The sequence below is a fragment of the Emys orbicularis genome, chromosome 2 (genome assembly GCF_028017835.1).
Source record: "Emys orbicularis isolate rEmyOrb1 chromosome 2, rEmyOrb1.hap1, whole genome shotgun sequence".
NCBI classification, from domain to species: Eukaryota; Metazoa; Chordata; order Testudines; family Emydidae; genus Emys; species Emys orbicularis.
Genome location: NC_088684.1, coordinates 259,344,516 through 259,361,876, shown reverse-complemented (window position 1 = coordinate 259,361,876; position 17,361 = coordinate 259,344,516). Strand labels below are relative to the sequence as shown.

Sequence of the window (17,361 nt, the reverse complement as noted above, 5' to 3'; positions counted from 1 at the left end):
TGAAGCAGGTTCTCTGAGGGTACTTTGGTGGCTGATTCCATGATGTAATTGAGTAATATTTATATTAAAATTAGTGGTACATTTTCAGAGGACTTGGTGCAGGTGCAATTTATACCCTAAATGTTAATTTGGGCACAGATCAGAGTCCCTTCTCCATCTAACTACTTTATATACTCCCACAATGCAGTTTTACAGATGCAAATTATGTCCTTAATTGAGTTTCAGTAGCCAGGTGTGACTGCAAATTTTGCTGGTGCAAATTGAACCTGTTAAAATGGGTCTGCTTTTTTGAAAATTCACCCCTTAATATACTGTTCATCATTTTGTATATATAGCTGTTTAACATGATTAAAATACAGGAAATTAAAATTTAAAAATGCTGCTGTTTTAATTTAAAAAATCAAATTTAATTGCAATTAAGTCTAGTGAAAGTAATCTCTTTACATCTGCGGAATGACCAATTACAAATAATTGTAGCCCTGCCATAGAAAGGAGATCAAGAATGGATTCAGTGGCTGATGCAGTTCTGCTATTACAATTGCAGCAGTACCAAGCATCAGCAGAACGACCAAGGAAGCTAAATTTAAATTGCACACACAATCTTAACTCTGGCGTTTCCTAACTTTTGAGTGCTTGACTTTGCAACCTTAATAATGTTCTTTTAATATAAAATCTATGTGCAATTTCCTAGATTTATTTTTTAAGCAAACTGGAAAAAACAGAAATTCCATCATGTGGCATCATATTGATACCCACATGGGTCATCAGCAGGGTTGGAACCTTAGGATCACGCACAGATCTCTGACACTTGAGAGAACAGAGTAAGTGATAGCTGTAGCAGCTTGTCATCCTCTAGGTAGACCAACACTTTAGAGGGGAATGAGACATATTTTGTCAGTGGGTTTTCACATATTCCAGATATTTGCTGCCAGCAGATGAATGGTGAGACTCAGGAATCTTGGGTTCTATTCCAGGCCTTGGAGAGTAGTGTGTTCTAGCAGGCATGGCTCTTCTGACCATTCCTCCAAACTTAAACCCATCTGCCCAGATCCCTCCAACCTGTCCCAGTCCTCTCTCTTCCCCAAACTGGGCTCCTCATTTGCATTCTCCTATTCTCATCTAAGCTGCCCCAGTCTCCTCTCCACAGGGTTCTCATCCAAGTCCCACTCTCCTTGTCCAGCAAGTTAGTCTCACTCCTCTAGACTTCTCACCTCAGACCCATCTCCCCTTCCCAGTGTCCTTGCCCAGCCAGTCCCAGTCTCCTCCCCTGGATCATCATCTGATCTCATTGCCCCTCCAACCCGACCCATAGGCTCTGAGTCCCCCCATCATTTCCTTCCCTGGCTCCCAGTCTCAGACCTTACCTCAGATCTTAGTTAGAGCTTCCATCTTCCTCCACCATCCTCCAGCCCTAGTCTCTCTCCCATTCCCTTGGCTCCTTGTCTCAGTCTTCCACCCAACAACCCCAAGTCCAGCTCTTTGTCCCCTCCGAATTCCAATAATTCAATCAGGCATCTTCCTCTTCCACACTGCCTGGGCCCAGTACTGCAAGTACATGAGAGACAGACTCCTGTTTTCAGTTCCAGTGTCCAGACCTGGCCTGGCCTGCAGCAACTCAGAGCTGCAATTACAGTGAATCTCCTGCTTAGCCCTGGGATGGAGCATACTCAGTTCTGGCAATCTTTGTGGAATTTAGCAGCAAAGCTCTAGTGAGTCTTTATTTAGCATGTATGAACTGTGATTTTTCACAGGTTTATAACTTGGCCAAATTTGGGCAGATTTTGCAAGGAATGGCAAAAGGAACATCCGTGACACAAAGGCCCTCTCTGTCAAATTTCAAAACCCTGCTCCAAGGCATGGGACTCTAGAACATTTCAAAGGAAAGGTTGCCAAAAATTTTGTAACAGGGAAGACAAATGTATCTTTCCCTAGCTTCATTCTTAGAAACAGCTGAACTGTTTTGACTGAAATTTAGCGTGAGGCAGATACCCTGAATGGAAAATTTCATCCCAAATGGTTAAAGTTTGGCAAAGTTATAAGCAACTGGATACAACTTAGAAGTGTTAGGCAACCTTAATAATAGATGGAGCTACCAGCCCATCCTATATATAACTAACACACACACACACACACACACACACACACACACACCATTTGTGCTACTGCAACTGAGATTATGTCAGCACTTCCACAGTAAGTAGCAAGAAGAGATGCTACATGCTGAAGTCTGTCATTAGAGCTGTGTGAACAATTCACCATGAACTATTTATTCAACAAATTTATCCCTTTTCCTCTTAAAAAATAGACTGAAATTTGTACAGATTTTCACTTGTGAAATTCTTTGATGGATGTTTTACGTGTTCAAACACATTTTAGCCTATTCAACTTGGTACTCTTTTGACTACTGTGATTATTCTTCAAGTATTAGATATTAATTCTATGATATTCAAGTTGTTCAACTGATCACCATGATATTATTTGCGTTCCATGATTGAATGACCTAATCTATATAATCAACTTTCACTTTGGCTCCAAACAAATTTAACTTCATCTTTTCATTAAATGATAAAAGCAATTTTGGATACAGGCCTGAAATTCCATCACAGGAACGTTCAAATGAACAAAACTTTGCACAAAGCAAATATGAAAGCATGTGAACACAGTCAAAATGAAATTTATTTAGAAATTATCACAATGTTTTGTAAATAAGTTTTCTTACTATACACCCAGCTCTACTTGTCATCCAAGATCTCAAAGGATGGGTTTTCAAAAGCAAATTTTCAAGCAATTCATGTAGCCATTTCTTAATTACAGGAATATATTCTAAAAAGTCCAACTGCTACACAACTATAAATGTTAAGATATCCAGCAAAATACATATTTACTCAGACTCTTTGTTTATAAAACTGATTATTAAAAGTATATTCACCCAAAACACCAGAACGGTTTCAAAAGCCATTCAACACATTTTCTATTGTCTATGCACAGTTTCATAGATTCCAAGGACAGAAGGGACCATTATGATCGTCTAGTTTACCCTCCTGTATAACACAGGCCATAGAACTTTCCCAAATAATTCCTAGAGGATATCTTTTAGAAAAACATCCAATCTTGATTTAAGCTTTTCAGAAAATAAATAAAATAAACTAGATTTATTGTAAATATAATTAAATTTGTGACACAAACAAATCAAAATCAGGAAAGTCAGACTTAAGGCTGATCTTCCATCTTAGCCCTACTCCATATAGAAGTGCTATTGGCCAGATCCCAAGCTAGTGTATATTGGTGAAATTAAAGTCAAAGGAGATTCTCAATTGGCATGCTGAGAATCTGGCTGAATATGAATTATGGCTATTTCAGTTTTTATATCAGCCATAACAATACAAAAAAGTACTTTTTTGCATTTAATTTTATTTTTAATTAAGTTGCTCAGATCCAAGATAATTCAATATTGAAAACAAAAACGTCAAAAATATAAGTATATATTACAGGTATCCCAGCAAAGATCAGACTCTTTTAGTAACTTTGAAGAATCCACCTAATTGCTGGTATTGTGAAACTGTATCTTTACTTATCCAAAGGGATATCCCCACATTTTATCTGCATTATGGGCTAGTTCTTACTCCCAATGAGGCCAGTACCAAAGCTAATATTAATCCCAATGGGAGAAGGATAGCCCAGTACCAGTACCTTTAAGTATTTTCTCAGGCAGTGCTCTCAGAAATGACTTCACATTTCTAGGACTTCTGATTTGTTGGCTTTGTGCCTGAAATTATTGTGAACAGTGCTCCTGTCACAGCAGAGAAGGTAGATGATTTTTGTTATAGACATGAACTGGGAGTACTGTACTATAGTGCCAATCTCTGGTTATTATCACTACATACACTACTTACCTAAGCTTGATCTTGTGTTGGACCGTTCTATTATCGCATGCTTACTAGGATTATTTAATACGGAGCGTTTGGCAAGCGAGATGTCTGCTGTGACCCGTGTGATTGATATACTGTAAAACAAACAAACCTGTATGTTACTCATCATGCAGGAAAGTGGGGACAAAAGTCAGACAATTAATATTAAAAGGTAGCGAGGACCAGAAGGAGAGGAGAGGAGGCACTGTCCTCTTTGTAGGAAGTGGATAAAGAGTGGATTATCTACACCTTAATTAATACTGCTTCAAGCAGTACTGATGGAAGTGCTGCACCTGCATCCCTTTCTTTGTTTACACAGTATGATTGCACACCTAACGGCAGCCTGGTTACCATCTACAGGAGCCACACTGCCAAGGGAGTAGAACCAGAATTTTGTGGAACATACAGTTGTCTTTCCCTTGGGATCCTAGGATTTACACAGTTAGCAGTTTACACCTCGTGCTTTCTCCACACTCCAAGATGAGATGGCTAGAAAGAAATACAGCAAGATAACCTCTGCAGAGTTTTGCGGCCCCTCAAGCTCCCTCCTACAGGTATCTCCATGGGAATGTAAAATCTGCCACATAGAAAACAACATTTTCCCTAATCTTTGTTTGGAATATTGATCCTCATGTGTAACATAAATAGCAGTATCTATACAGTTACAAAAGTGATAAGAAGACTTAGTACCTAGACTAGTGTATGCTGCAGCCCAAGACTGTAATTTTTTTTTATCAAATGGTTCAGTTTTCTTGTGTACGTTTGTAACAGGGAGCAAGCTTTAAATTTCACTGTCAAAACAGATTCCGCAATACACTATCAATTTCAAATGTTTGGGATCTAACTGTAGAGAAATTAAAGTATAGTAGAAAAGCCAATGAAAGCCATGGGCTGAGTGCTTTGCAGACTCTGTTTTGGGACTATGAGTGAGGATGATCCAATTAGAAATGATTACTTCCAGTTGGTCACAGTGACCTGCTATATAACCTTTTGTATTTTCTTTTTCCTATGAAAACAGCTCAGCTTCTTCTGGTTTCTACAGTCAACCTACATCCTTTGGCTTGGTTCCACCTTCAAACTTTCTGGACTATCCAGGTCTAAACAGAGGTCACATTCTTCCAAAGATGAGATTTAAATCAGGCTGATCCCATTTCTTCCCTCTCACCCCCCCCATTTATAATTTTATTTGCCATTTAAGAGGGAGGAAATGGATTTGCTAAGAACTAAAAGGCATATTCCCTTGGAGGATACGTCATATGCAGTTAAGTTAAAATCTCACCAAATAGCTCAATTTACTTTGATATGTGTATGTATCTGTGTAAAATCCTGAACTACCAAATGCAGCGAACCAGAGTTTATACATGAAAACAGAATTATTTTTTACAGTACAAATGTCATAAGGAGGAGGGAGGGAGAAAACTTGTTCACCTTAGCCTCTAAGGATAGAACAAGAAGCAATGGGCTTAAACTGCAGCAAGGGAGGTCTAGATTGGACATTAGGAAAAAGTTCCTAACTGTCAGGGTGGTTAATAAACTGGAATAAATTGCCTAGGGAGGTTGTGGAATCTCCATCTCTGGAGATATTTAAGAGTAGGTTAGATAAATGTCTATCAGGGATGGTCTAGACAGTATTTGGTCCTGCCATGTGGGCAGGGGACTGGACTCGATGACCTCTCGAGGTCCCTTCCTTCCCTTGGCCAATACTATAGTGCCAATACTATAGTATTGGCACTATAGTACAGTACTAGAATCTATGAAAATTAGAGACTTTTAAAAAACATATCCATGGTCTGCTTAACAGTTAAAATTAAAGCCAAATGCCATGATTCTTGGCATAACATTGTACAGATTATTCCATGTACTTATGGAAAACATAAATCTACTTTGCACTACTGGATTTGTTATACCCATTTGCTAAAAGTTAGATTTTTATATCTTGCAAAACAAGTTTTCCATTTTATGTTTGTCAGTTTCCTTTCTATGTGCTATAGAGAATACATTCTCCCATTTCTTTCCCAAATGTAATTATGTAACAGTGAATGAAGTCAGATTTCTATATTATTTTAAAACCTCTTGTTTCATCCACTATGATTTTTTTAAAGAGAATGTATCACACCATGAAGAATCTGGTCTCAAAACTTACAGAACACAAGGAACTTAACAAAAAAGGAAAGATGTTTCAACTCTTCTTTCTACTTGCAATACTCAAAATTTTGCCACTACAATTTCTGAACGATATATATCCATTATTTGATGACTTCATTACTATAAAGGATGACTACTATGGTATGCCAGATGAGTGATCCTAGGAGATCCTAGGAGACAGTATCATTACAATTTTCTGTATTGTCCAGCATCTCACAAAGCCGAAGCTCTTAATTGAAAATGTCAAGTTTTCTCCGGACAATTTGGCAGCACTTGGAGAGATGGCACACTTTTAATTCAACCTCTGTTCAGATAAAGCATTTATCAAAGAATACAGACAAGCCTCCCTTCTGGTTTCCTCCACTTTATTTGTTCAGAAGGCAGCTGTCTTGGTATATATATATATTCATTTGGGGCCTGACTCAACAACAAATCAAGTTAATATAAAGATTCCAATTGACTTCACTGAACACTGGATGCTTAACATTCAAAGAATAGAATGTCTCACTGCTAAAAAAGTGAATTGTTATTTAATCCTTGTATTACACTGGTGCCTTGAGGCCCCAATCAGGATCAGGACCCCCTTGTACTACTGGCTATACAAACATACCTGCTCTCCTGGACAGATATCACTCATGCAACTTAAACTAAACAATGCTTAATTTAAACAAGATAATTGTTCATGCCTTTACCACACATATGAAACTTTGGGCAAGTGGTTAGTCACTTGGATTTCAGTTGCCACCTCTGACCACAAACCGCCATCTTCACCTTACTTTCAATAATATGCATGTGTGTCTCTTGGACTTTTCCCATCCCCATACAGCAATAATGCTCTCTGCTCATGAAGCTTTCATTCCCTACCACAATTTACTGCATACAAGAGATGGTCTAACATAAATTGCACCCTATTATCAAAATTCTTTTCCATTGGTATCCTGGTTGGAATGCTATTTCTCAGAAACCCGGTAATTTCAAAATAAGAACTATATTCAAGTAAATAGAGATTCCATAATACTTACCGCCCTTCAAATCTGTGTTTTAAAAAATCAAATAATGCTTTTTGCATCATATCTGTCACCTAAAAGCAAATAAGCAACAAATTAAAACTCTGCTTATGAAATAAATACTACATGGTATTAATTACTTCGAAAAATTGGTTAATTGGTGTTTTAAGGATTATTAAAAACTTGCGACTCCTGGTGGCATGGTGTGAAAAGCACATTTACAATCTGAATATTTTAATTTCCCTTGTCTGAATTCTGATAAGCAAAAATATAAAATAAGAAAGCATTTATCCCATAGTCTTTTATATTTTTGCCTAATCTTCCTGTGACATTAATCAATGCTGTTCAACATCATTCCCTCTTAATCCGAAATTGGAAACTAAAGACAGACCGTCTTTTACACATCCTGAAAATAGTCACGGACAATTACTTACCTCATATCCCTTCAAGGAAGGCCCCACTAAAACTACTGGTCGCATAGAAGGCACTACATCATAGGGAGGGATGTGCTCTGTCTGTATAAAGGGAAAACACTTTAAGAATCTCAGCATGCATAGAGAATGGTATTAATTTACAATACAAGTAACTCTGAATTTCCAGCATTGTCACCAAAGGGAGACTTGGGGATTCACTGATTTTTCGTTGCCTCTTCCTGCAAATAGACATGCAGTACAAGAAGTGTGGTTTGAGGATTTCTGTTGAAAAAACTTCCATTTTTATCCCTTCCCTCTCTCCCTATACAATTGGGAACTGGCCCTTTTCGAAACAGCCACACACAATCGGAATTGGTTAATGGTATGTGCTGTTTCTGAAAGTTATTTCGCATGACCAACAGTAGGGCTGTGACATCTGAGTAAGGACAGAAGGTTCTTCTCAAAACCCTATTAAGTCCATTATAAAATCTAATAAAACTATTATTACCAAGGGGAGGAAGAAAACCAAAACCAAAAAAAAGGGGAGAAGGATTGCCTAGCTCTTCTTTCATATCTGTCTCCTGCTTAATAAATCATAGTGACATCACTGTAAATTCCCATGGAAGTGCATATATTCTAACTTCCATAGTCACACCCACAAATTCTAAAATATGTATTACTATCATTAGCAAATGAAATCACAGTAATGACTGGTCATGCTAGTATTTACAGAAAGTTTAAATAAACACAGCTGAGAACAGCAATGCTCCTTCTGTAGGAAGCTCCTATCTGCTCTCAAGGAGAGGGGTTATGTTAGTTACATACTATTTAATAAACTACTTACTGATGTATCATGCACAATTTATGAATGTTTGAGTAATTTTTCTTTAAGATATGTTGGTATACATACTGCATGTCAGAAGACTGCCAAATCATATAAATTAATATTCATGGTAAAGAAGAGGAATCAAACAGTTTTGAACTAAACTGTTTGCACAAGACATCCCCAAGACTACCAAAACTGGCTTATCAGGCAACTTTAAAAATAAAGTTTTGGCTGCTTTTTGTTTGTTTTAGGGGGAAAAAAAACATGTTTCAAATCCACCAACCTGGAAAAAGTTTAAAAGGAAGTATGCCAGATCTATTTTTCAAAGGCCTAGTACATAGTACAAATACATCAGTCGCCATCATGGGATATTGTCATTGTTAATTATTTCAGGACTCAACATGTCCCAAGGTTAATCACAATAAAAAACCAAGGTAAAAACATTTTCAAACACAAAAAACAGAGACAAACATTAATACAGCAACAGCACAAAATGCCACAGAAGCAGCAGACTAAAGCAGTCTAAAACATGGAAAACAATCTTGTGGCTGAATCTTTTTTTTGTTTTGTTTTGTTTCATCTAGGTTCACCACATAATTGGTAACATAAGAAGAATGAATACCAGTGCCCGAGGCATCATAAGCATGTGAAGAGAACTTACTTACACAGTGCAGGATCTTACTTAAGATGTTTTGAAGAAAAGCCCTGTAACTATGTTGTGTAATTATGAAAATATACCCTTTCAACTTTTGTTACTAGCAATGTAAATAATCTGATGCATGCATTACAGTGACAATCCCTAAGAAAAATCCATAATAGGTCTGTAAATGTTTATGAGGTCAAGGTTAAAATGCAGTAGAGCTTTCTTATAAGGTGGTTGACTATCCACAAAAACTTAACACTGATGCTATTAGTCAACACGCTACCTAAAAATTAGGGAAGGTACAGAAATTACCTTGTTTGATGGAATACTGGTGTTTAAAATCTATATCACAGCAACTCAGTTTATTTTTGCCTTTACCAGCTAAAATTAACTATTTTGTCAGCAGAAAATTAGTGAAAAAACTATACAAAATTATTTGATGAAAGCATCAGTCATTAAAATTAATAAAGAGTTTAGGGGATCAATCCCCTACAATATCAGGTAACAAGCTACAGAAATTTTCCCCTCTAGGTCTCTGGTTGAAATCTGTCCCAGACTGGTGTTGGCAGAGATTTTACCATCAGATTGTTGTTAAGTGGTTTTTACTGTCTGAAATTAGTTGGGGGTGTCCATCCAGTTTCTAATAGACAACTGTCCACATGTTACAGAAAATATCCACCACACCTGGAAATGAGGAGAAGAATACACTATTTTTGGAAGAAACATAAGAGGGAAGATAGAGGAGGAATTTTTGCATCACTAAGCTTGGATGTATCCACACAATTGGCAACACTGCGTATTGGCAGTACTTATAAGCAGTATGACAGTGTTACCTATGGATAGAAGGTTGTAATTAAAAACTAAGGAAGAGACGTTAAGAAAAATGTGAGGATTAAAAAATAAAGTAGAAATATAGTAGCTAGCCTAGTATCGCAGCTGCTAAATATTTTGCTGATAGACAACGTATCCAAGCAGGGTTCATAGGCACACCTTAGAGTCCCAGTCAAGGGATGCCAACAGCATAATTCAGTAGCACCTTTGTTGGCCAGTTTTTGGACAGGCACTGGATCTAGAGAGGACCACCAGTCCCATTTCCAATAGTTAAGATGCTACAAGCTGATTGATGGAGGGGAAGGCAAGAACATTGGGAGAGAATTTATATATGACAATAGGAAAAACTCACAGTAGACAGCCAAAACAAGTCTGCAGTTTTCCACTGGTCTTGCTCATCTGCAGATTTGGCACCTAGTGGATTAGAAGTTTAAATACTGACTAAATTTAAAATTGAAGGGTTTTTTTTTTTTGTAAGTACAAGTTGAGTATTTGATTAGATTTTAATAATAGTTTTAATAGACTGAATTATAAGTTAAAAAGCTTGAAAAAAGAGACAGACAGATAGAATAAGCATGCACTAGAAAGGTGCATTATATGGAGTTGTCAATGTTTTACTTCCTTGAATGTTTAAAGAAATTCCCATTGTGCCTATTATTCCATCAAAAAGGATAAGTACTGTAACAGTGTTTCACTGAGTCACTGACTGTACCTAGCATGTTTGTTTTAATGTATGGAATCAATCATCAGTTGATCTGTGTCTTCCTTAGTTCTAAAATGATTGTCTTGTATAGATTATGGGTAATAATGCTAATGATGCCAGTGGCAGGATAAACACAGCTCATGTCAATGTAAACTTACCGATTTCTGCTTCTGCTTAGCTACAGCAGCATGGAAAAGAAACAAAGAATAACAAAAGCATGCATGTTATTGGCTTGTCAAAGGACGCAGACAGTTAACAGGACTAGAAATGTGACGCAGTGCAGGTGAGCAGGTGGACAGATAGGAGCTTGGAAGTTGGTGTTACCTTCTTAAAGAAGGGCATTCTTTTCTCTTTGGAGTGGGGTGATGTTACACTGTTTGCACTGGGTTTGGGGGAGCGATGGTTTGCTGGAATATCATTTTCTTCTGCATCTAAGCCAGTGGCATCTATGTCTATAGCTATATACAGACAAACAATTCAAAATTATCAGATCGGATAAGAGAGAGGAGAAATAGGTTAAAAAAGAAAAACAAAAGAAAATTAAACTACCTGAAGTAAAAAAATCAACCATGACTACAGAACACAGTAAAAACTTAAAGGGAAAAATTTAAAGGTGCAAAACATTAGGATTAGAAAACACACAAGGCAATATCTGTAACAACTACTGTAACATTTTCTTCAAATTCTCTTTTACAGAATTAAATCAGACATCCACAGGTCTACTCTCACAAAACTGTTAAATGGTCAAGATCTGCTCTTTGTTATGTTGATGCAAATCTGGAGTTCTTCAGTGGAGTTATTCTGCATTTACATCAGTGTAAAAGAACAGAATTTGACCTACAGTATCTGGATTATTTATTTATATATTTATTTTACAGAATTCTAGTTCAAAATGTGCTATCTTGAACTAAGATTTTAGTATTATGTATTTAGGATACTAAACACAGAAAAATTTTCTGTTTGAAGTTTTTAATTCCATGAGTCAAAATCTGCGTCAGATACTCAGTTACACACAATTATCTAAGAGCAGAATATAATTGGCACTACCTTTTAAAATCACATTATTTAAATCAAAAATGTACAGTAGGCACAAGATACATTCAGTAGAAATAATAAAACACATCTAATGTTAATGAACACTTAAATGAATGGCAAGGGGAAGAAAGAAAACCTAGCCTAGTTATCGTGGAGGCATGCTGAATTCTGCTGAAAAGATCAAGTGAGGAAGTGGGGAGGGCAAGATGGACGTGGCAACAATAAACCATTGCTACTCCACCCCCTTCTCCAAAAGAAAATCATATCCATCAGACAGAAGGGGCAGCATAAATATATGGTGCATCCTACAGCAAGTTAGTGATTAATGACAATGTAAACAATAACAACATTAATGGACTCAGTGCTAAATGGTTTCTAGAAAGCAAAGGAGAATGAAAAACTGAGCTCTCCTCAGTGTATGGCCAACAGAGGTCTGCTAGCTATATCTGAAACAAAGTATCCTAGGCTTTTTCAGGCACCCTCACATAGAGCAGTCTACCCCAATCTTGGGTATTATGTTAAACTTGTCTCCAATGAGCACCCTCCACTGCTGACAAATGGACACAGGGAATTAATCCACAAAAATTGTGTAGCCCTATCCTGGGAAGATCTTACCTACCCTCTGACAGATACCTCGAGATTCTGTCTCTCTCTAAAACAAACAAACAAACAAACAAACAAACTTCGGAAACACTTGTATAAGGCAGTACACGGAATTGAATTAATTCAAGGCCTACAAGGTCCAGTAGTGGTAGAAGAAGACTTTAGCTAAAACCATAAATGATCACCTTGAGTATTATAAATCTACCTAGGTGATCTCCATGCTGCTGTTTTGTGGGTGGGACAGCACTGATCCATGCAGCAGTATTAGCCACCAAGTTATGTGACTAGTAAACAACGGGATCAGCCAGTCTACGTGCAGCTTCTGATTTAAGAGTTACTTGGGACAGTCATCTCTTCTATTTGAGTAACACACATTTTCTCCTGATCCATGTAGCCCAGTATCCAGTCTTAGAATCATAGAATATCAGGGTTGGAAGGGACCTCAGGAGGTCATCTAGTCCAACCCCCTGCTCAAAGCAGGACCAATTCCCAACTAAATCATCCCAGCCAGGGCTTTGTCAAGCCAGGCCTTAAAAACCTCCAAGGAAGGAGACTCCACCACCTCCCTAGGTAACGCATTCCAGTGCTTCACCACCCTCCTAGTGAAATAGTGTTTCCTAATATCCAACCTAGACCTCCCCCACTGCAACTTGAGACCATTGCTCCTTGTTCTGTCATCTGCCACCACTGAGAACAGCCGAGCTCCATCCTCTTTGGAACCCCCCTTCAGGTAGTTGAAGGCTGCTATCAAATCCCCCCTCATTCTTCTCTTCTGGAGACTAAACAATCCCAGTTCCCTCAGCCTCTCCTCATAAGTCATGCGCTCCAGACCCCTAATCATTTTTGTTTCCCTCCGCTGGACTCTTTCCAATTTTTCCACATCCTTCTTGTAGTGTGGGGCCCAAAATCGGACACAGTACTCCAGATGAGGCCTCACCAATGTCGAATAAAGGGGAACGATCACGTTCCTCGATTTGCTGGCAATGCCCCTACTTATACAGCCCAAAATGCCGTTAGCCTTCTTGGCAACAAGAGCACACTGTTGACTCACATCCAGCTTCTCGTCCACTGTGACCCCTAGGTCCTTTTCTGCAGAACTGCTACCTAGCCATTCGGTCCCTAGTCAGTAGCAGTGCATGGGATTCTTCCGTCCTAAGTGCAGGACTCTGCACTTGTCCTTGTTGAACCTCATCAGGTTTTTTTTGGCCCAATCCTCTAATTTGTCTAGGTCCCTCTGTATCTGATCCCTACCCTCTAGTGTATCTACCACGCCTCCTAGTTTAGTGTCATCGGCAAACTTGCTGAGAGTGCAGTCCACACCATCCTCCAGATCATTAATAAAGATATTAAACAAAACCGGTCCCAGGACCGACCCTTGGGGCACTCCGCTTGAAACTGGGTGCCAACTAGACATGGAGCCATTGATCACTACCCGTTGAGCCCGATGATCTAGCCAGCTTTCTATCCACCTTACAGTCCATTCATCCAGTCCATACTTCTTTAACTTGGCGGCAAGAATACTGTGGGAGACTGTATCAAAAGCTTTGCTAAAGTCAAGGAATAACACATCCACTGCTTTCCCCTCATCCACAGGGCCAGTTATCTCATCATAGAAGGCAATTAGGTTAGTCAGGCACGACTTCCCCTTGGTGAATCCATGCTGACTGTTCCTGATCACTTTCCTCTCCTCTAAGTGTTTCATAATTGATTCCTTGAGGACCTGCTCCATGATTTTTCCAGGGACTGAGGTGAGGCTGACTGGCCTGTAGTTCCCCGGATCCTCCTTCTTCCCTTTTTTAAAGATGGGCACTACATTAGCCTTTTTCCAGTCATCCGGGACCTCCCCCGATCACCATGAGTTTTCAAAAATAATGGCTAATGGCTCTGCAATCTCATCCGCCAACTCCTTTAGCACCCTCGGATGCAGCGCATCCGGCCCCATGGACTTGTGCACGTCCAGTTTTTCTAAATAGTCCCGAACCACTTCTTTCTCCACAGAGGGCTGGTCACCTCCCCATATTGTGCTGCCCAGTGCAGCAGTCTGGGAGCTGACCTTGTTCGTGAAGACAGAGGCAAAAAAATCATTGAGTACATTAGCTTTTTCCACATCCTCGGTCACTAGGTTGCCTCCCTCATTCAGTAAGGGGCCCACACTTTCCTTGACTTTCTTCTTGTTGCTAACATACCTGAAGAAACCCTTCTTGTTACTCTTAACATCTCTTGCTAGCTGCAACTCCAAGTGTGATTTGGCCTTCCTGATTTCACTCCTGCATGCCTGAGCAATATTTTTATACTCCTCCCTGGTCATTTGTCCAATCTTCCACTTCTTGTAAGCTTCTTTTTTGCGTTTAAGATCAGCAAGGATTTCACTGTTTGCCAAGCTCGTCGCCTGCCATATTTACTATTCTTTCTACACATCGGGATGGTTTGTTCCTGCAACCGCAATAAGGATTCTTTAAAATACAGCCAGCTCTCCTGGACCCCTTTGCCCTTCATGTTATTCTCCCAGGGGATCCTGCCAAATCTGTTCCCTGAGGGAGTCAAAGTCTGCTTTTCTGAAGTCCAGGGTCCGTATTCTGCTGCTCTCCTTTCTTCCTTGTGTCAGGATCCTGAACTCGACCATCTCATGGTCACTGCCTCCCAGGTTCCCATCCACTTTTGCTTCCCCTACTAATTCTTCCCTGTTTGTGAGCAGCAGGTCAAGAAAAGCTCTGCCCCTAGTTGGTTCCTCCAGCACTTGCACCAGGAAATTGTCCCCTACACTTTCCAAAAACTTCCTGGATTGTCTGTGCACCGCTGTATTGCTCTCCCAGCAGATATCAGGGTGATTAAAGTCTCCCATGAGAACCAGGGCCTGCAATCTAGCAACTTCTGCTAGTTGCCAGAAGAAAGCCTCGTCCACCTCATCCCCCTGGTCTGGTGGTCTATAGCAGACTCCGACCACGACATCACCCTTGTTGCTCACACTTCTCAACTTTATCCAGAGACACTCAGGTTTTTCTGCAGTTTCATACCGGAGCTCTGAGCAGTCATACTGCTCTCTTAAATACAGTGGCCACTCCCAGGTGCTTCAGAATAGGGCAATTACTGAGTGATCCATTCCCTGTTGTCCAGTCCCACCTTCTGTCATTCAGAGGCTTAGGGATACCCAAGCATGGAACTGCATCCCTGACTATGTATAGTTCTCATGCAATTATCTCCAAGATTCTTATTGAGGTACATCTTCCTGAATAGACACTTTAAACATGGCCTCCCGAGAAGATCATTTGGCCAGATCTCCATTCTGACATCACTCTGATTCCACTATAACAGCCACAGAAAAAAACAATATTTTCCTCCAACATTTTCCCTCCCAAATTATAAACAGCAATTATTATTTGTATAATACAATCAGTGTGCTACGTAGTATAAAAATCAATAAGAATAAAATGGAGTAACAGTAGAAACAAGGGCAATTATCTCTCAGTTACTGTGTTACTATGAACATATTTGCAACAGGAGATATTTTGATTAACTGGTTCAAGTGCTGTGGCATGGATTGGAGGCCCAGATGACAGGTCCTGAGCTTCCGCACTTTCCAGCTCGGCACCCCACATTTTCACCCTCTGGACCAAAAAAAAAAAATCCAACTATATATAAGAACCAAAACTTGAACACTAAAAAAAGTGTAATAAACTCTGAACAAGAGAGTTTAAATAGGATTCACCACAATACTATAGAGCAGGAAGCCAAACTGGGAACTAACCACAGATATACCTATCTCATAGAACTGAAAGGGACCCTGAAAGGTCATCAAGTCCAGCCCCCTGCCTTCACTAGCAGGACCAAGTACTGATTTTGCCCCAGATCCCTAAGTGGCCCCCTCAAGGATTGAACTCACAACCCTGGGTTTAGCAAGTCAATGCTCAAACCACTGAGCTTCCCTCCCTCCCCTTTGGCTGTGGAGCTGCCCAGACCCTAGTCTTGAGTTGAGCGAGGAAAGAAGATACCACCAGCTGCTACACCCACTCCTATGCAAATTACTCTGAGTGTGTTTAACTAAATCACCTACACCATTCCGATAAAGACATTTTCAAAGAGAACTAAGATGAATTTTTCTATAATACAAGGCATCTGCAGTAACTGAATAGCCAGTGAGTAAGTAGTAAAATATACTCCTTACTGCATAAGTAAATGCAATGGCCATCTCAAACAACATACAGGCTTTGATGTTCCAAGACTCTTCAGGAAAAGCAAGGGTATTACCAGAGATGGATGAACTATTTCAAGCTAAAAACTCCCCTCCCCTCAAAAGTCTTTTTCAGTTTTGCAAAATAATTTGATGTTTTTAATCTGACAAATTAGCTTGTTGGTTTTGTATTTGTCATTTTAAGGTTGTGTTCTTTGCTTTCATTTTTCTTCTTTGCTCTTCCTCATGTTAGTCCCCCTTCTTCAACAGTAGTTATTATTGCTGTTCTAATGTACTTGGTCATATTGTGATTTTGGGTCTTTATGTTTGGTCATCATATTCAGTTGCCATCACATTTATTATGTAGGCTATGAGGCTTTCATGGACTGATTAGACTGGTCCAGAAAGACACAGTATCTCATTTTTCAGTATTTGGTCATTTTGTTTGCCGTTTGTTTTTTGCACTGTAGGTTTAAATTAGTCAGACTGGTAACATACTGGGTTTTTTTCAAAATTGAAAAGTGAAATTAACTCATCCTAGTTCCCATTTCTGCACATTATGGAATTAGTCCATACTTTGGTACAGTTGTCAATCTCTCCCAAGCAGAACGCCTGGCAACAGAATAGCAGTAGTGTTGCGGGTCAGAACTCAGGTGCGTTATGAGAGTGGAATGGGGTGATATACATGGTGCTTGTCCACTGCTATGCCTAACTAACGCACTACTATCAGTTCTCCTCTTAGTATATTTTAGACAAAAATATGCAAAAACAAAAATATTGAGATACACCAGCAAGCAAATGTTCACTATTCATGACTATGTTCCCCAAGCCTCGATATGGAGGCGTCAAGCATAGAAAAATTAATTTCTTGGAAATATGGCTTCCGAAAAGCTCTGTTTATAGGAATGCTTAAATACAGGGGAGGGGACCATGTGCTCAGAAGGCTCACTACGGCTAAGTTGGGGCTCCTCCACACACCCATGCACGTTTTTGATAACCAGGTTGGCTCATCTCTGTCTCAAATTATATCTCAAGTAATCATTCAATTTTCTGGCTACATTTTCAGTTCTCTTACCACC

General features: G+C 39.3%; 1 protein-coding gene across 5 annotated transcripts in view; it reads right to left on the bottom strand.

Annotated features, from left to right (window-relative positions):
* Positions 1–17,361, bottom strand: part of CACNB2 (calcium voltage-gated channel auxiliary subunit beta 2) — a 419,858-nt gene that overhangs the window by 36,694 nt on the left and 365,803 nt on the right. For 2 of the 5 annotated variants that reach the window (XM_065399326.1, XM_065399329.1), the window contains 4 exons: positions 10,801–10,934; positions 7,495–7,575; positions 7,076–7,134; positions 3,894–4,003 (listed from right to left, as the gene is read on the bottom strand). In XM_065399326.1, the coding sequence (XP_065255398.1) occupies positions 3,894–4,003; positions 7,076–7,134; positions 7,495–7,575; positions 10,801–10,934 (384 nt within the window). Of the gene's footprint in view, positions 1–3,893; positions 4,004–7,075; positions 7,135–7,494; positions 7,576–10,125; positions 10,188–10,634; positions 10,655–10,800; positions 10,935–17,361 lie in introns of all 5 variants that reach the window. The other 3 variants (XM_065399328.1, XM_065399330.1, XM_065399327.1) reach the window with 2 other exon arrangements.